Below are 20,336 nucleotides of genomic sequence, written 5' to 3'. Positions count from 1 at the left end.
GGGGAGAGCTGTCTGATTAATTAACCACTCACAGGCTGCAGTCGAGGGAAGGCTCGCAGCCTCCGGCTCATTACTCTGCTTTACCGTCGACCGGGGAGTGTCGGCCGATGTAAACTCTTTCCACTGTGTGTTGGTGAACATGTGTCTGCCAGGGAATCAGGATTATTGGTGCGAGGATTGAGTAGAATGAATTAGCTGTTGAATTAGCAGCATGGTGGCGCTGCTTCTGCTCTGTCACACTTTTATTTTTTTTATTTTTTTTTTGCAGCCATGTGAAAAGTGTGACAGAAAATGATCAAATCGTTAGGGGAGTTGTTAAATCCAGCTTCTCTCACTGTGGAAAAGAGCAGTTTGTTGCACTGAGAGAAACAACTCCTGTTTTCAAGACTCACCTTGTGAATGGCAACAACTGTTGGAAAAACAAACAGGAAAAAAAAAATCTGTAATTATGTTTACCCTTCCTCCCCCCCCCCCCCCGCCGTCCCCCCATCACCCTCTACCTGTCACCTCTTTTACATCTGCCTCTTTCTTTGGTACTATTTTTGTCACAAACCCAACCCAAGATCCTTCAACTGATGCTGAAGCGAGCAGCACAATAAAGTCTTTTCAGGTTTTCACAGGAAAAAACAGGTTCAGTTTTCCTGCAGCGTTAGTTTTTTTTTTTTTTTTTTTTGCACTTACACTGACACTCCAAAGGCAGGAGCCCGATACTGATGCAAAAACAGGTTTAAAAAAGAATGCATTACCTTTTTTTTTTTAACTTACCTTTGACAGCACGGGGAACTAATGATGTGGAAATGAAGCATGAGGAGGGGTGAGGGTGAGGGTTAGGGTGAGGGGTGGGGGGGTTGGAGGGAGGCTGTTTCTACCAGAGTGCGAAGCATTAAAGGCAGAGGTGTTTGATCTGAGATATCTTAAAGGCTCCAGAGGTGTACTCTGGCTTTTTAATAGGTTCGTGAGAAGACCACCTTCTAACAGGAGCGTCCTTTTAACACGCGGATCTTAATGCAGCTTAGTCACAGAAGAAGAAAACCGTGCTGGGCTTTTAGGGTCCTGGATGGACCGAGCTGTGCTCCGATGTTTTTATATTCGCCATTGAACTCTTTATCACAGTCTAAGTGATGTTTTAGTATTTTACTACTTTTCCATGGTTAAAACAAATACACATTTTTTTGTCTGATCTTTACTTATGGTAAAATATATGTATGATGTAAATATATAGAAATATGCATTTATATTGGATGAACATGTGAGCTCGTGAATATATTTGTTTTCAGCTCATTTCTGTTTATTGTTAATGCGAAACAGATATTTTCCAGTAATGCCTTGGATACATTTCCTGTTTAAAGAATGTTGTGCCTTTTTGGTTAATTAGGAATACCAGGCTCGGAGCCGTGGCTAAAGCTCATTTCTAGCTCCTGTCGACTATCAGATCAGAGCAGACCTTTCACTTGGCTTTTGATTTTTCTGTTTTTTCTCTTCTCATGTGTGCCTGTCAGTGAAAGTGCTGCCACTGACTTGTGAAAATTGATTATTTTGTCTTTGAGTTCGGGGGGGGAAACGCCTCTCACCTTCCCCTCAAATCACGTGACCTCTAACGGTGTAAGCAGCACAGGATGATTGAACATTCGTCTTTGAGGCCAAACAGGAGGAAATTGCGTTCTTCAGCTTTGATTGCAAAGGACTCGTAAATGATGAGCTGCTACGGTATCGATCTGAATCACAGCCTCGTTAGAGTTTAGAACTGGTCGTCACATCGTAATGATGGAACAAGACTTTATAAAATTTTGTAAATTTATGGGAGTTGGCGTTCGTTATTTTTTACACTGACAGCCACTAGAGGGCACTGGTGTGACTTATACTCTGTAGCGACTTATAGACTGGAAAATACTGTAATTGAAGGGAGTTTGTGAGTGAAAATCAACTGTTTGATGAAAACTATAAAAACTATATAACAGATATCAGCTGTTGGATCTTCCTCCGTCTCTTTTAAGATCTTTAGACGACATTTTAGCGAGAACCCTGCTCTCCATCTGAATGTGTTCTGATAAGAATATAAAGGTCTTTTTTTTTTAACCCTAATCAGGTCTTAGAGGTAAACACGGAGGTTGTTTGTTGCCACTGCAGCAGTAATACATCTAAGCTGACTGGAAAATGGCCTCGTATATCAAATACCACATTGCAATATGGTTTAAAGAAACTAATAAAGCATCAGTCAATGTTTTCACAGTGAGCAGAGAGGAAATTCATTCAGGCTTCAGTCACAGTTACAGAAAGCCATTTTCTTTTCCCAGCCTTTTAATAGTGCAGGTAGTTCCCATTTCCCCATGCTGCCAGACACAATGAGGGGCTGGAGCTACACACAGGAAAAGTCAGTGTGGTTTTCTGCTCTAATAGCTCCAGGATCTGGCAGCAAATCCAAAGGTGCCAAAAGAAAAGAGAGAAACTCAATCCCAATTACTTTTCTGTAATGAATATTTGAATTGGAAGCAAGAGGAAAAGAAAGGAAGAGCTGTGTGTGTGTGTGTGTGTGTGTGTGCATGTATGTGTGAAAGTGGTCAGAGCAAAAGGGTGGGGAAAGGGGGGGGCTGTGAATTAATCCTTGAGGCAGGTGAGATTTAAAGGTCTGACCCCAGCTCTGTATCTAAGAAAACTAGCCGGCCGGTATGCATATCAAAAAGTGACGGGATGGATTTATTTTTGCTTTTTTAGGTGCTGAAGGGGCAGAGCAGAAAACGCCGCCTATAAATCAAGGGTGACAGTGAACTGATCAATAGTTTTGGCTGTTGTGTACGATGCAGAGTCATTTTTCACAAGATGTTTATGAAGCCTGTTGTTTTTGTTTTTTTCCAATTAACAAAAATTGACAATAACAAGAAAAACACAAAGGTTTGACTTTTTCAAATCTAAGTAAAAATTCAAACAATGTTTGACTACTACTGTCATCTGACATCTGGTTCTGGCTCAGAATTATGTCTTTGTACGTTAAAAAATACACAGAAAGCCCTTAGCTGAAAACGATTAGTTTTACCAAATGTAGTCTAGTATCAGAGAGAAATAAAGCCAACGAAAATCTAACCTAAAAAAAAAAAAACTCAAGGTTCGCAAAAATCATTATCTAGAGGTTCAATAATACTGTAGCTTAAATTAAGCCAGAAAGTAATTATAAATTATTCACAAACTGTAAACAGTAGGTCACAAGTGCCTTTAATTAAGTGAACTTAAAAATATACCAATTCTAAGTGTATGCTCTTCAACAAGATGTTTATAAAAGACAAGGATAATAAAATGTACCTTAGAATAATTTCACTCAGTTTATTCAGAAGGCTATCAAAAGAAGTAGTGTTAGTGTATTACAGAGAATATGGATAAACAGCTAAAGGTTAGCCATAAAAATCATCTAAGAGGAAATGAGCTCAATAAGAATAAAACTCTGCAAATAAATATCCATTTGGACATGGAGAATACTTAAAGTCTAAACAGAATAAATGACTGAAGATTTTCACTGCTACAACACAAATCAACGATAAATAAAAGTAAAGAATAAGTTGAAATATTATATTTGTTATAGTTATATGTATGTTTAAAAAATATATTCTTAGAATGATCCAAAATATTTGAGCAAGGGAAAAAAAATCTCCTCCTGTTTTTATGCAGAGATTTCTGTTAAAAAAAAATCTCCTGTTTTTATGCAGAGATTTCTGTTTACAGTGTGACCTTATCCTGCGTGTTTACCTAAAAAGCTAACATAATCTTCTGTGGCATTTCACTGATGATGACAAACAACTGCTGTTTCCCAGTTGTGAAAACTAAAGGACAATAATCAGGTTTAAAATTCCCGTTTTATGTCATGACAAATCCTAATAATCCTCGAATTGCTCTGTTTATTCAGGTGAGTGGATCAGAAAATACTAACGAGGTGTTAGACCTTTATTGATCTGCGTAATCTTCTATTATTACTGACTGCTTGACGGTTACGGCACTGCATCATTTAGTGAAGCCTTGGTGTTGTTTCGCCTCCGACTGGCCTTAATGTGTCACATCTTCACTTTGACTACAGGCGCTCGCAGCTCACTGCGGTGAGACTCTGCACTCGGAGACTTTCCCTGAGATAATGTTAGAACCGTTTTCAAATTTACACTCTTGTCTTGGCACCGAGACTCACTGTTGCATTTTTTAAAGCCCCCTCAGGGCCGCGTGTTTGACCAACCAAAATTAGCCCTGGTGCAAAGTGTGGACGGCGTGATGTATCAGAGCTGCTTTATGTGGCGTATGAAGATGCTCAGATTAGATTACTGGTCTGAATAAAGGCGTGTTCTCGCCATAACGACCTTCATGAAGTTGGACTACAGCTGTATCCACAGACAGTTCCTCACATTTTTTTTTTTTTTTTTTAAACCGTACGTCTCAGTGGTCGGGAAGTGGCCTCAGGGCATTAATGAAACATACTAAAGCGGTAAGTCTGTGATGTATGAATTCAGTGCAGAGAGGCTGAATCTAAATGAAGCTCAGTGCAGTCGATAAAACCAATGCCACCTCTGGCAGCGGGGATTCATACACTCACAGCTGTTCACATCCTGGACACACTAACAGATAATTGGCTCAGATCCACAGTCTGTGGAAGAGCCTGAAGCTGGAACTCTTCCACCAACCGGGTTCATGAGGGAACTTTTGAAGCCGGAGTAAATCTGTCCGTTGTTGCCGAGTCTTCCCTGACTCCACTTCTGTGGTACACTGTGGCGAAGTTTTAATGAACTTCATTTTTGAAGTTAGTGGTAAAAGTTTTTTTAAACATCTGAACATTGGTTCCACTATTGTGTAACTCGAGACCATTTATTTATTTTTCTGATATATTTATATATAATTTTATTTTAAAGGGAAATTTTATATAGAATATAATATTTTATATACAAATAGTCATTCTATATGCATAACTTGTCTTTATTATTTATTTATTTACAGTTTGTTGAACTATAGGACTATGAACTGCAGTGAACTTTAATTTCCAGCCTCCATTTTTATTTGGAACTTCCTGCAAGCAGCCAGTGACTCTCTGTGGGCAGCGATCAAACGTGGGCCGGCCGGCGTCCCCACTGTGGACACAGCAGGCTACAGTACAAATGGTGATTTAATTGGAATTTGTTCAAAATATCGATTGGATGCTGACACTTCCAAAATGGAGTCATTAAATGAGATTAGCTGCGGCTAAATTGGCCCTTTATTAAGCAGGGGTTGAGAAATGACACGGAGGGGGCGCTCAACATTTGCTCACGGATACTATCAACTGCTGCTACACTAACGTCCACACTCTGGACCGTCCATTAGCCATTCGTCTTCCAGGAGGCGAGGGTGAAGCAGCGGCGGCAGCGTCTGAAGAACAGTGTAAACAAATGTGCTAAAAGGCTGTGTTCTAAAAATGCCGCTGTGTAGGAAGGATGTTGGCTCGTGGTAATGGTGATTTAGCAGCACAGTGTGTACGCCCAGCATTACCCTGGATAAATGGGACTTCGCTCCACACGCTGGCCCAGAGGCTTTGTTTAGATTTACTGCAGATAAAGAGCAAATATTCAGTTCTCCCCTCGGTGGACTTATTTCCTTCCACACGAATTTGTGGAAAAAAGGGAAACCGGAGGAACCGCACCAGTTGTTTGGCCGAATGCGAATTTGGTTTGGAAATCTGCAGAGCGTAGAATTCACGCCCTTAGATTTTATTTTGCATTTCATTTACCTTAACAATCCTGTGTCATTGCTGCTTACAAATTTGTAGTAAAAACAAAAAAGGTTAATGGTGATTCCTCCGTCTTTTTCTTCAGTCTTTTTTGTCTTCTTGACTCTTTTACGTTTTACCTTTTGTTATATCGTCAAATTATTCATATCCTGGACAATTTGAGTGGAGATATTGTGGAAGCGCTGAGAGACAGAGGGGGATCTGGGGGGAGGGGAGCGGGGTCTCTGCAGGCAATAAAAGGAAATAGATGCAGGGGAGTGTTTGTGCTTTCCATAATATAAGTCACTTTTAAGCTCCAGTGTACCGCTGCATTTCCTTCCCCTTTCTGCAGAGATGTTTTTCTTCCTGACTGCTTCTACTCCATTTCTTTCAAACCTGTTAACAAATGCACCCACAGCCAGAGAAATGAGAGTCGCTCATTTCTCCTTATTTCATTTCCAAGTGAATTATTAGAATTCTTTTAGTATGAAAAATGACTTTTAAGCAGTGACGTGGGGGAGAGGGTCTGCACAAGGTGACAGCCAGACTGCTTTATGGATTTCATCAGACCAGCATTCACACCTGGTCCAAGGTGTGCTGCCCTCAGGTGTTCAATGCTGGGGTTGTTCCAGTTGTCAGTTAGAACTTCAGAAGCTTGGTGAAGGTAGATGAAATGTCCTTGAAGGACCTCAAATGGCACCTAGGATTCTTGTCAATGGACTGTATATCATGATGCACTGGAGTAACTGAGAGTAAATATGACAGACTACACCTTTAGTCGTGATAAATGAGGGCGGAGAAGTCTGCGGACCTTGACAGGACAGACCTGCTCTGACCTGATTGTCTCCGACTGAAGGCTCATTAATTAACCAGGTGTTCTCCAACAGCGTCTTCTCAGCTTACTCCCAGCTGGGTCGTTAATAATTAGAAGACGAAACCTAATCTCACAGTCTGACAACGAAAATATAAAACAGTTATTGAAGCGCCGGTGTTTTGGAACAGACCTGGTTCTTGGAGAGCTGCTGATTTGATAATGAAGTGTGGAAAAAAAAGATGGAAACTAGACTGAGAGGATGTTTTAAAGTAAACCAACAGTAAAATGATGCATAAAATTAAATAGGTTTAAAATGTGACTCTGGTTCTTTTTTTATGTCGGTGCAATTAAACTCCCAGCTCCATAAATCACTGGGGAAAGGTTTATTAAAATGTTTGCTCCTGTGACTTTGTGTGTTCATTATATAACGGCGGTGTCATCATTTAAAATGACTATACGCAGAACTGTGCCATATATGTGTCAGATTTATTAACTCACTCATTAGCTTAATTTATCTCCTACTCCCTGCTCCTCTGCTCTTCTCCTCTTTCCTTCACCACTGATTTATTTTGGTGATTTAAGGTGATTCACAGATCTAATACGGTACCTCTTCTTCTCACACAGATCTAATACGGTACCTCTTCTTCATGTGTGCTGTGTTTTTAGTGCTCGGCGGTCAAGAGTCTCGAGGGGTGCTGAGGAAGATCAGTGACATGCTGGAGGTCATCATGAAGAAGATGGACACACTGTCCAAGCTGGAAAACGCCACAGATTCCCACAGACTGGACGAGCTCAGCTCAGCACTGGACAGGTACGGCACCGGCGCATCCAGAGAGATTGAATGAAAACATATTTGGAGGCGTGTGTGTATTTTGTAAATAAGCATGGGACTAAAAAAAAAAAGAATGAACTTCTTTACTTAAATTATTTTGGATTGACTACGTTTGAGTGATATTAAATTTCTATATATTAGTGTTTCCCAACCTAGAGCGCACCACTAAACTAAGATTTCCCAAAAGTATACATAATAAATTGTACTCTTCTTCTAGTTTCAATTTACTCCCAATTTTCCATTTATTTGAACACAAGCTCAATATACTCACAGGAATTGAAGAAAGTTGCAGTAAATAAATGTTGCTTTTCAGACCGATTAGGTGAAATCGGATCATTTTCCACGTCACCCCTGGTGGTGTCTCACGGCACAGCGTACTACTCCTTTAAAGTCACATGTAGAACATTTTGTTCTGTAACTGTTCGACTCATCAAATGCTGCATTGTGACGTTGTTGGTCCTCGCAATCACCGCTTCTCTGGCTCTGAACTCAAAACGCAGCAGTGAAGGTCGAACATAACAATTACTAAAAAAAATCTTTTTTTTTCTTTTTCTACCTGAGCTTTGTGTCTGAGCTCCAAGTTAAACGTCTATTAACTGCTGCACAGTGACAGAGAAGAGGTGCTTATACAGTGGAGAGGACGAGACTTTGTCCACAAATGTACAGTGAAGTGGCTCCGCGGTCATTAAACTACAGGTTGTTTACAGCAAAAACAGCCAAAAAGGAAGTATCAAAATATATTATTGGAAATGACACGACACTTCATCTGGTGGGAAAAAAAACACTGTGATAAACTTAAAAATACCTCATTCTGTATAGAGATCAGATTTTCTTCTTATCATTAGGAAAAAAAACCCATAATTGTTGGCTTTCTGTGATTGTAAGGTTAACAATACTGAGGAGTTGTACGATTGGATACTGAAAGTATTTTGGGCAGTTTAAGTAGCCGGGGGCTGTGGAGAGGAAGCATCAGGTGGTCTGCAGCTTATTGCATCTACTTCTTCAGGCCAAGAAGAGATAAGATGAGAAAAGAACAGATGAGAAAATGGCCGTAAGAGAAGCAGTGTGTGGAAAAAAGCAGAAGGCCAAGCTCGTCGCCCTGGGGCATTCCAAAAGAGCAGCCGTGCGCTGTGAAAGCTGCCCCGTGGCAGGAACGCCCTGCGTCAAAACAAACTCCGCTGGTTTCTTGTGGCCAGATGGAGAAACAAGAGTCACTTTTAAGACAAAGAGGAGAGGAAGCCGGGGTCCTGTCCGACAGGTTGAAACCGCCTGCTGAGATTTATGGACGGTCTGTGGTTTCCATGGCAACAGACTTATCCTCATCCCCACAACTATTCCATTTCTAAGGTTTTTGACCATCACCTTCAGCACTTTGCGAGCTAGAATCCTTGAACTTCCCACATATGATACTGTGAAACGCTTTGAACCAAAACCAAAGTTACTGAGGACTTTCTTTACTTCACTTTTACAACTGGGTTTTTTATTTATCCATTCTTCTTAAATTATTAATTCATTTGTTTGTCTGATTTATCCTTTCATTTTCCTTCATTACTTACTTACCTCTGTCCTTCTTTCCTTTGCTTCCTTTCTTCCTTCATTACTTCCTTGCTTCTTTCCTTCCATCCTTCTTTCTTTTCTTCCTCCCATCCCTCCCTCCTTCTTTCCCTCCCAATGATAAAAGAACACCATCTCTTTATTCTTTCTTTTTTTCTTGAACTTGTTTCTAATTTTCCAAATTTACACTTCATCACATACAAGGAAATAAAAAATTTAAACACTCACAATATTATTATTTTACGATAACCAGAGCCGACCGTTATTACAGCAGATGTTGATTATTTCAGCTTTTATTACATTCATTTACTCGCTGAATATTTACTACATCTGAAAATCTTTTACCCCCTCTGGGAAATTTCAGGGCGAGGATTTTGGAATTTGTGATTTTATGCATCAATCACAGCAGTATTAAAGTCCCTGAGGGAAATCTCCTCATTGAATTTAACTTTTTTTTACTGCTTGATCATCATCTGGCCCAGAGTCACCGTTGTACTTCCTGAGTTTTACATATTCAGAGTTTTTTAACGAGCGACAAAATAAATTTTAATAATGATACGGCATAAAAGAGAGATCTGGTTACAGCGTATGATTTTAGTGTTTGTTCCTGTGTAAAACACAGGCCACAGCGGCAGCTCTGTGGGTTTTATCACCACCCAGACAGAGCCCAGCTGCCGTACCACAGTGGAACAACAGTCTGAGGTTAATTAGTCAACGTTTGCTCTTAAATGTCAGACTTTAGACAAAGATGATGTGGCTGAGGTTGTGTAAAGTACAGTGAGAAAATACGAGAGAAACAAAACCCCACACCCGTTGTTCAGGCCTTTCTGTTGAAACCTGAATCAGTGATGTGATTTTTCTGATGAAAAACCAACTTTGTAGCTGAATACAGGCCAAACCACACAAAGCTGTCGTCGGGCGGAATTCAGTTTGTGTCAAGACCACATCCCTAAACCAAGGTCTACATCAAATATTTATTTTTCATATATACATATATTTTTTTTTCCAAAAGCTTGGGCTTTATTTTGGTCTCTTCTAGCGTGCCCTTTTAAAGGCCAAAAAATTCTGTTTAGTTTTAATGTAATATAATATTCATATAACACAAACTACACCGATGACGAACATGAAGGTCAACTGGCCAAGTTTTTATTTTAATCTCTGAAACAAAAACAGATTTTTAATTAACTTCAGTGAAGCAGATGAACCTTGGTTTAGTTAATTTAATTGTTTGTTTCAGTCTCATTGTTTTTTTCACCTTTGACATTTTTCTATAAAACTGTTCCATTGTCTTCCTCTTCTTCTTCTCTCTTCTCCTTATTTTCCTCTTCTTTTTCTTTGTCCTTCACTTCTTATTCTGCCTCTTTTTCTTCTTGTTACTTTTCTACTTGTTTTTTTTCCATTTCCACCTCATCCTTTTCTTCTTCCCCAATTTCCCTTTTTTCTGCTTCTACCTCTTCTTCCTTTTCTTCTTTGCTCTTTAGTTCTTCCTTTGGTCTCGTCTTTTTTTTCCCTCTTTGATACTGTACTTCCACAGTAGTCTTGGAGCGGCCTCTGAGTTTTATATACACTACACCATTTATTTTACAGTTGTTGTTGTTGGATTAGCATAAAGCTTTTTAAAGAATAACTAAGTCACTTTGACTGGGCCTTAAATAGTTGGTCGATGAATTATTCATATATTGCTGCTCAGAAAGTTTACTTTTCAAATGATGTCTTCACATATTTACTTTCTTTGGTTTATTGTCCTCGCACAGACATTTCTCTGCCACTAGTTTTTTCTAATTAAAGCAGCAGAGTCTTACAAGTGTTTGAACTCCGGTTAAAACCAGACTCAAAGCTGTGCTTCAGAAGCTGCTCTTCTTTTTGAACACCTGTGTTTTTCAACCCTCGGTTCGGGACCTTACATGGGGTCGCCTGGAGTTGCCTGAGATGACTAGTAATTGATAAAAAAAAAATGTTTTCAACTAATTCTTCCTCTTCTTGAAATTGTGATTAAAAGCACCACCCGGACATGATCGTAAACAACCGTATTCTTTCACTTCTGTGAATATAAATTGAGTTCAAATCAAATGTATGTATCTGAGTCTCTGGGGTCGCCAGAAATTTGTGATGTGAAAAGTTTGGGAACCACTGCTGTGTTCAATCTATTTTGTCCACTTTCACCCTTTAATAACAGACGGAGGCCTTCACTGTAAGTCTGTGATGCAAATACGGCTTCTGTTTTGTTGACAAAACACATTTGCTAACAGTTTAATGTTCTTTCCTCCAAGGACGGGCCTTTTAATACCGAGCCGAGTCACATCTTTACACCAACAAATAAATTATGTGTGGATGTTTAAAAGCTTTTTTTCCATTTCACGCTTCAACTTCTAGACAATTAGCATTTCCTCCACAGCTCTGAGATCACATCACTGCTGCAGCTGGTAAACAAACAGCGGCGTAAACCAAATCTACCGTCACTGTTAATTCTGCCACGCTCGATGGCTGTTGACTGATTCGTCTGGTCAACTTTTCGACCCTTTGTTTTTAGATTTTCACATCTTCCATTTGTGTGTTTCTGCCCATGTGTTTGTGTGTGTGTGTGTGTCAGGATTCAGCCTGTAGGGCTGGTGGAGCGCATCCAAGCCATAGCCCAGAACATGTCTGACATCGCCGTGAGGGTGGAGCAGATCCTACAACGCAGCATGGCCAATAACAGAGGTACGACACACACACACAGACACACACACACACAGACACATGATGTCGTTTCACACACCTGGAGAACTCCGTCCTCAGCGTTCTCCCTCTGGAACATTCCCCTCCACTTGTTTAACATTCACTTTGCTGGAAAATCGTAAAGAAGGTGACGGGAGTTATTCACGCCACGTTTTATGTCCAAATTCCAGCCCGGTGTTGTGTGACAGGTTGTGCATCATAGCACGGTGCTCTGCTCATCATGAGCACATGACTGCTGAATGTTAAAGTCACAGTGATGAATTACAGCCAGGTTATACGACCTGCACTGAGTCTGCCAGCCTTTTTAATTTTTTTTTTTTTTTTCATCAACCTTTATTCTCTTGTTTGCCTCCTGAGAGGCGCGGTTCACTTCAGACTCCGTGTTTTAATTTACGACTCGCTGCCTCCCTTGACTGAAAGTCATGTGAGTCATGTCTCATTAAATGCAGAGGATAATGTGCGTGTGTGTGTGTGTGTGTGTGTTGTCACTACGTGTGAAATCCTTTAAATTAGGCCGCTCAGAATCTCGCTCCGTTTTGACTTTGGCAGGCAGCGGCACTCTTCGCAGTGAGAGGTCTGGTGTTATCATGCTAATCAGACAGAATGGGTAGCAATTATTTGTCTGGGAGTGTGCTCTTCCGTGGAGAGCAGGATGCTGCCGGAGATGCTGCAACCACTCCTTTAATTAGGCTCACAAGTGCTGAGCTCAAGGGGTGGAAACAAGGGGAGAGCAAAGGAGGAGGCGAGTGGAAGAAAAAAATAAAATAAAATGAAATAAAGGAAGGAGAGCGTCATCGAAGCAGCAGGACATGAAGATTGTTGTTGTGATTTTTATGAATCACACACTAATGCAGTTGATCTTATGTAAATACAGCCGATGGCTCGGAGAAGAGGCGGCAGTTCAGCAGTGGAGCCGCAGAGTTTTCTAAAAGCTTGTTAGCCAGGTTACAGTAATGATTCCTCCGTGTCCCAGAGGCAAAAGGACGCGGCAACCAGTGTGAAGACCAGAGGGATCGATGCGACGCCGTTATTCTCCAGACTAATTTGAAGGCTGATATTTTGATCTATAATTTACGATTGTCAAGATTATTGATCATGAATAAAGATGTAGCAGAAGATGAAACAGCACTGTACGAAGTGGGAGGAGCCCAGTGTGTGTGTGTGTGTGTTTATCAGGTATAGTCACACTTGGGAGTGGGGTACATTTTGGGAAAGTACTTGGTACTTTTCTAAGGAGTTTTGCGGCTCTTCTCTATTTGAACGGGTTTTTTTTGTTTCAAGTTTTAATTTGAAGATTCATTTTAAAGTCAGATTAGAGTTCAGGTTTGACACACACAGCTCTGCAGATGAAACACTTTCACAGGATCTTTTATGACCTTAGCGTTTACCACAGCCAGCATGTTCACACACAGCTGTTATGAAGACTTTGAACTCCAACCTGTTATGTATTATTTATTTGTTTTTGTTTCCAACTCTTTGCTGCTGTATTTCTGCAGTTTCAACCTGTTGGTAGAATCTTTTACACGCGGTTGTCACTGTTTATTATACACATTGTGATTATAAACTGTGCAGCGACCTTAAACACGTTGTATAATTTTAATGACTCACCATTTCACCGCTAGTTGTTTATTTTAACTGACAAAATCTAGAATCTTCATTTAAGAATGAACTTTAGTCATATGTCTGCAATGGTTGAGGTTAAGTTAAGGGGCTACGTGTGTAAATGTGTTTATCGCTCTGAAAAATGCACCATATTTTTTTTCTGTCCAGTCAAGGAAGGAGCGTATGGACAGTGTGAGATTCCCAAAGATCCCCGTTATCCCGACTGCTCCAGTAAGATGGATGTAAGTGTTCATATCTCACTTAAGTCGCAACAATTTCGCACACATATCAAAACAAATCCCTGTGTCCTCTCCTTGGTGCCTCATAAACGTTCAATTGGATAAAAGGACGATTACAAGATTTATGTTTCGTTTTTCCTCTGCCTTAAACGGTGGTGTGATAATAAGCTTGTTATATTGGAAATCACTGCAGGGAATTACAATCTCAGCATTTTTAAGATTGTTTTTCATGTGGTAATGGAGTTATTTTAAGACAAAAGGACAGAAAATCCTTTGATTGGTTGAATTCCCTGCGACCCCACGTGGGGTTTTGACCCCAAGGTTGAAAAACACTGTCTCACGGTAACTAATCAAAATTTTACAAACCTGATTATGGTAAGAAGGACAGGGAAAGTATTGAACCGACAAAGACATGTTTAAACCCGGTGTAGAACCGATGGACCTGAAGAAAAGGAACCAAAAACAGTTCCCGTCACATTGACTACAGTTTGAATGTGTCGCCTACAGTGGATGCGCGCTCGTTGGACCTCCGACCCTTGCTACGGCTTCTACGGTGTGGATGGCTCCGACTGCTCCTTCCTTATATACCTGAGTGAAGTTGAATGGTTCTGCCCCCCGCTGGCCTGGAGGAACCAAACTGCAACCCCCACCCTGAAGCCTCCTCCTAAAAAACAGGTAAACAGATAAAATAATTTGTGTTTATATAGAAAAGCTGGCGGGCCACACGGTGGATGGAGTGGTAGCGCTCTTGTCCTAGAGCAGGGTTCAATTCCCAGTCTTTCTGCATGGAGTTAGCATGTTGTCTCCAGGTGCTCTGGTTTTTACAGTCTAAAAACCTGCAGCTTTTGGAGTAGCTTAATTAGACACTCTTAATTTTCCCTCGGTATAACTGTGTGAGTGGCTTTTTTTTTTCTTTTGCTTTTTTTACCTTTGATGGTTTGGTGAATGGTTCTTGGCGTTGATGACTGGGATCAACTCCAGCTGCACCTGTAGATGAATGAAGGAATCAATGTGAACTTGGACCAGTGTTTTTTTTTTGACTCTAAGAGTGTTTTTTTTGAGTGACCCACAACCAAAATAAAAGACTTTTACCCGTGGGCTGCACCATTTTATCCAACACCTCGGGAAAAATTGAAAAGAAATAAAAATGTTGTGAAAATAATTCATGTCACTTTGTGACTCAGGCACAGCGTGAGGGAAGAATCACAGTGAATTTCTATGAAAATCAGCTGCGCGTCGTCTCGCTGCAGGCCCGTGCTGTCGTGATCAGATTTCACTGCCGTTCCTCTTCTGCATCATTTAATTATTATTTCCATCTTGAATTTATGAATTGCAGCCATAATTGCTCCTCAAGGTCCAACTCCAGAGGTTTCCCTCTGTCGCTTTCATCCTATTTTCCCCCAGAGTCCTGTGCAACCGGCACCAGCAGCCCTGATGTAAATTTGTTCTGCAGCTCCGCTTTAATCTTTAATTGTGGGCCTGTATCCAGCCGTACTGTACTGATCCCAGGGCTTTTCCTGGTGACACTGCTTTTGGCTGTGCCGTGCACACGGTGTCTGAGAGCAATAATTCACCGGCGCTGTGCAACTATAGTGCAGCTCTGTGGATTGATTTTTTTTTTCCCCAGAGGAAGTGGGTTTCTTTGCTGCAAGGGATAATTCTGTTATTATTTTTGATTCATTTTTGAAAAGATAAATCACAGTCAAAGGAGGCAAATAGTTCACAGCTAAGTACGTAGTACGCAAACTTCAGACTTCAATAGATACAAATGAATGATGAAAATGTCAGAAAAAAACAGACTGAAATATTATTAAAAATTAAGTGATGATAAAAATATTTCAAATTTTTTTAGTACTAATGAATTTAAATGTCAAATATTTGTACAATCCGAGTGATTCCAAAGTGCAGTGGAGAAATGAAGTCAGCACCATGGACAGCGTCGTTGTCCAGCGTGCATTGCCCAAGTCAACCAAATATGAGCAAACATAAAAGACTTCATGAAAATGATTTCAAATAATAATAATAATGATGATGAATAAATAATCTCATGAGCACCGACTCAGCAGTCTAATCTAAAAACTCTTTTAATTTTTATTTCTTCCTTGTTCACAGAACAGGTTGAACAGTGTGAGAGAACCATTAATGTGATGCACAGAGAGACCAGGAGGTGGATCGGAGCTCGTGTTGTGCCACTGGCCTTTCAGTGAAGCTTAAGTTTTGTGAGATTTTGTCCAAATGGAAGTGTTGTAAATAGTTTGTGTCCTGGGTGACGGGGGTCAGAAGCAATCTCAGCTGCACTTTGCAGCGTCCTGGAGGTGTGCGGGTCGTAGAGAGGCGGCAGATTGCAGCTGATTATCTCCTCTGCAGAGTAAACAATGTGCTGCAGACACTTTGCTCTTTGTTTTAGCAATAACAGCACGGAGGAGATGGACACAGCGCGGTTTGATGAATGTGGAGTGGAAAAGCAACGTCATCACATTTGGCAAAATCATTTGGTTAAGTACAGCCTCGCTCTGATGAAGGCGGCGCCGCCATCGAGCGTTTGACAGGATTGTGCAGGAGATGGTGTGGAGGAAAGAAAAAAAATGCAGACAAAGACCCCAGCCCTGGGTGGTCCCGTCTTGTTAGTGCAGTGATCAATACTAGCGTGCTGATATTTGACTGTGAATCCAGGATGGTGGTGAGGCAGAGGAGGAGATGTGAACCCATTATTTATGAGGACGATTCAGGAATCCCTCAAACTGCAACAGAACAAACTTTCAAGTTGCTTTCAACATCTTTTACCACCAGTTAAAATAATTCCACTTTGTGGTGAGTGCTTCAGCGTCCACGCCCCTTTAATTTCCCTCTCTGTTTTACATCGACTACAGACAAACTGATTTGAAAACTAAAACTACTTTAATGAATTGTTTTGGGTTTTTTTTTTTCAGGCTTTTTTCCAGTCTGACGTGGGCTCTCTGCTGGAGAAAGTGGGCGCCGGGAAGGAGTCACTGAGCTTCATGAAGAGGCGAATACGCAGGATGGCGGCCCAGTGGGCGTCGGCTGCTCGGCGATTGGACGACAAACTACGCAACCATTGGAGAGATCAAAAAAGGGTAAATATTTAAAAAAGTAATACTACTAATGTATTTGACTCACAAATATGTCATACACCAGAAGTGTACTCTACTGGTACTCAGTATCTGCCTGGTGACAAATGAAAATACTCATACTTGTATTGGTTTGTAAAATATATAATAAATACCAAATACTTATTCAGCCAAATATATCTCAGAGTACACTGTGAGGACAGTCACAGCCCATACCCTTTTGGAGTTTATGTAGTATTGGAAATTCTTAGTGTCCACAGTTTGACAGGTCTAAAGTTGAAAGTTTGTTCTGATCAGATAAAACCGCAGCTCAACTACCGACAAAGACGGAATGTTTGAATTTGTCAGAGCTGCTGGACACGTTTTAGTTTCTTCACATCTGAACTGAACTGAACTGAAGACAGTTGTTGAGCAAAATTACCAAGGTGAATAAATGCTGATGGAGGGAAACTTCATTTTGAGCTTTGATTGCCTGCAACGTCTGACATTTTCTCAGATTGATATTAAGTCAAGACAGGTTTTAATGGATTTTTTTTTTTCAAAAACAAAAGGACAACAAAAAAAAAAAGGACAAACCTATAATAGTTTCACCTGAAAATCATTTTTCATCCTTCAAATTAACATTCCTTATTTCATGTTGCATAAATTATTCACAGCACCCCCAGCGCAGTGTCAGCCTGGTGGACACACTTGTACACTTCAGTTATTAGACCTCAGAGACACGTTTTAGTCTAAATCCATTATAGAGCTGATACACTCAGCAACTTTTTTTTAGATTCTCTGTGCTTTTTGAAGGGTATGACCTACCAAATCATTCCCCTTTAATTTTGCACATTACATGATGGGAGGCAGGGGGCTAATGAATCCAACAAATGAGGTTCTGAACGGAGCATATTTCAAATTCAAGACCTGTGAGGTTTTCAGTCAACGCCCGACTAAAGTCCCACTGACTACAGTCTTCGTCTTCATGTTTCACTGAGCTGCAGAACCGACGCTGTGGTTCAGCATCAGTTCCACCTGTGGTCCTCATGTGTAAAGAACAGCACCGCTTCAGTTCTGAACCTTGGCTCATTTCCAGAGATGAAGAAGCATGTACACGGAAAAATATATCTTGATGTATGAAACTGTGTTGAAATGTGACACTTCTCGCTCTGCTTCCCTCCAAAAAGTATACAGTACACAAATAACTACAAGCTGAGCTTCGTCCTCACGAAGAACAACAACCCACCGCAGCTCGGTGGAAGAAATAGAGTAAAAAAAAAAAAATACACTGGCTCCTGCTCATGTTGGAATCAGAATAACTGGAAGATTATATACAGTATTTTTTTTTTTTTTTCAAGAAAATTGAAAAGTTGGGATGAATCATTTAGCTTACCTGTGAATCAGGTTTCAAAGAATTGACAACCTGAAAAGAAATTTCATAAAACATCACGTGTCTTCAAATGTTTTAAACCAAGGATTTTTCAGTATTTTCAGGGATGGGAAGAAAAAAAAATAGATTTTTACTCTTTGTTTTGTTCAAGTTGTGAAGAAAAAATGTTATCTTTTCTAAGGCAGCGCTCTCCTCCCTCGTCCTCCCTCACACACACACATTTTCTCACACACATACCCTGCCAACATTTTCATTGAATATTCCCACTGTTACAAAACATTATGGAAAATTAAAATAATTTGACCTGCTGCCCCTCACCTGCGCCCCTCACTTTGGGAACCACTGATCAAGTTGATGTGAAGTTAATTTTTTTTTCTCCCAAAAGCCTTTTCTTTTTCTTTCATTTCATTTTTGTCATTCAGTTTTTTGACACCTGCCTTTTCTGTGTTTCTGCTGCAGAGTCTCACACAGTAAATTATGCTGCCGTGTGTTTTTCCTCTTCTCTTCTGCTCGTGAAATTCGTCCTGTATCTGATTCCAGATTCTTGTCCATGTGGGCTTTCTGACGGAGGAGTCGGGGGATGTCTTCAGTCCCAAGGTGCTGAAGGGGGGTCCTCTGGGGGAGATGGTGCAATGGGCTGACATACTCACAGTTCTCCACACACTGGGCCACAACCTGAAGATCTCAGTTTCAGTCAAGCAGCTGCACGGGTAGGACAATTGTTTTTTATTCTGGGTTTTTTTTTTGCATGTATCTCAAGCTGGAGGCAAAAGCCTCTGCACTCAATCCACACCACACTGCTGTGTGTCTAAACTTCAACCCAAATACATTTTATATGATGCTGTGGGACGTCTGGACTGGATCAGTTGTTTTCAGGAGAATGTGAAGCGTGAATTCTTGTCGAAGGCAAACACTTTCCTTTGGTTTCTCTCTGCTGCGGAACTGATTATCGGGCCAATCTTTTGCTTCGCACACAGTTTTCCATCACTACACACACACACACACACACACACACTCAGGCTGTGCCTTCATCCTGCAGAGTGTCACATCAGCCTCAGGGCTTGGCAGCGTCTTTGCAGCACGTGCACCTCCCTGTGTCTGAGATAACGTGATGTGTCTGTCACGAAACACAAACCTTATTCCAGGCTGAACAAGCGCTTTAACAAACTCTAACAATAGTCGACTGGGGTAGAATTCAATTCAAGACACAAAGTGTTGCTTGACTCTCTATAGAGGACAAAAGGTAGAGAAAATGACACATTCTTAGTCAGACTGGACAGTAAGAGGTGGCCAAACATTATATCGATTTTTTTTTTAATTCCAAAAGATAATTAAACGCAATTTCTTTCCCACCTGTGTCACTGATGCAACCACTCCAGCCAGCTAGGTGGCAGTGACGCAGTTAAACTTTGTTTGCCAGGCTATTTGGGTGACATAAGTTTTTAGGGGACTGGCTTAAGAATCCAATCTCTCTCTCTCTCTCTCTCTCTCTCTCTCACAGTGACTGGCTAGAACAAACTGCAGTGCGATGTGTGTGACAACAGTCGTTGTTGTGGGTCCACTTCGTCTCGTTGTCATTGAGTACTGTGTCCACGGCTGCAGGCAGGAAGAGGCGATGAAGGTGTTGACGGCTTAGTTAGAGCTGCACCTTCATCTTTAATTTTCAGACAGGAAGGAGAAGCTGCTTTGATTAGGAGTGACCCGGCAGACTGTTATTTGCCCTCGTAATTAGTGTCCTGGCGTGTCTGTGTACTTTAGGGGGTCTCGCCAGGGAGGCAACTGCAGAAGTTCCAATTCACAGCGTAACATCAACCACGGTTAGGGCTCACAATTTTACAGCAGCTAATGGTGGAGGTTATATATATATATATATTTATATATATTTTACGTGCGTTGGGGTTAATGCTGCGGTGGAGATTCTGTCTGCGTTGATATAAGTCAGTCCATTACGGCAGATAATGGTCTCTGTGCTGGAGAAAATGAAATGTTCAGCATCAGAGTAAATACTGTGAAATATATTTGCATCACCAAATCCGCTGCCTGTCTGTCTGCTTCCTGCTTCGAATGTCACAACCACTGACATGTTAATGTTTATTCTTATTATTCTTATTAATAACAAATGCTGAATATTCATATCTATATTTTCAGTGCTGGTAATGACTGGGAAAGAAGAAGGAATAATATTCTCATATTATTTTTCGTCCTCCTCTTCTGTGTCCTTTTCTAATTGACAGATTGTCATGTGGATGGAACTCCCATGATTCCCTCAGGCCTGCATCTATTTACATTCTCTTTCTCGTTGCCCGTCGGGCTTTGGGAGGTCTGTTCTGGTTGTTGTGTACACGTGCCTGTGTACACAACATTAGCCAAGAGACGCCACCTTGGGAGGTTAGCTTCAGTGGGAGTTGG

At 40.8% G+C, this 20,336-nt stretch overlaps 1 protein-coding gene across 2 annotated transcripts in view; it reads left to right on the top strand.

Moving 5' to 3' along the window:
* Window positions 1-20,336, top strand: part of mgat5b (alpha-1,6-mannosylglycoprotein 6-beta-N-acetylglucosaminyltransferase B) — a 43,822-nt gene that overhangs the window by 5,106 nt on the left and 18,380 nt on the right. For both annotated transcript variants that reach the window (XM_008330066.3, XM_017040194.2), the window contains exons 3-8: window positions 7,188-7,332; window positions 11,498-11,607; window positions 13,396-13,469; window positions 13,974-14,141; window positions 16,397-16,561; window positions 18,468-18,637. In XM_008330066.3, coding sequence (XP_008328288.1) covers window positions 7,188-7,332; window positions 11,498-11,607; window positions 13,396-13,469; window positions 13,974-14,141; window positions 16,397-16,561; window positions 18,468-18,637 — 832 coding nt within the window. The remainder of the gene's footprint in view (window positions 1-7,187; window positions 7,333-11,497; window positions 11,608-13,395; window positions 13,470-13,973; window positions 14,142-16,396; window positions 16,562-18,467; window positions 18,638-20,336) is intronic.

Source organism: Cynoglossus semilaevis, chromosome 17, assembly GCF_000523025.1.
Source record: "Cynoglossus semilaevis isolate Cse_v1.0 chromosome 17, Cse_v1.0, whole genome shotgun sequence".
Taxonomy (NCBI): Eukaryota; Metazoa; Chordata; class Actinopteri; order Pleuronectiformes; family Cynoglossidae; genus Cynoglossus; species Cynoglossus semilaevis.
Note: the sequence above shows the minus strand (reverse complement) of the source record. Positions and strands in the feature narration are given on the sequence as shown.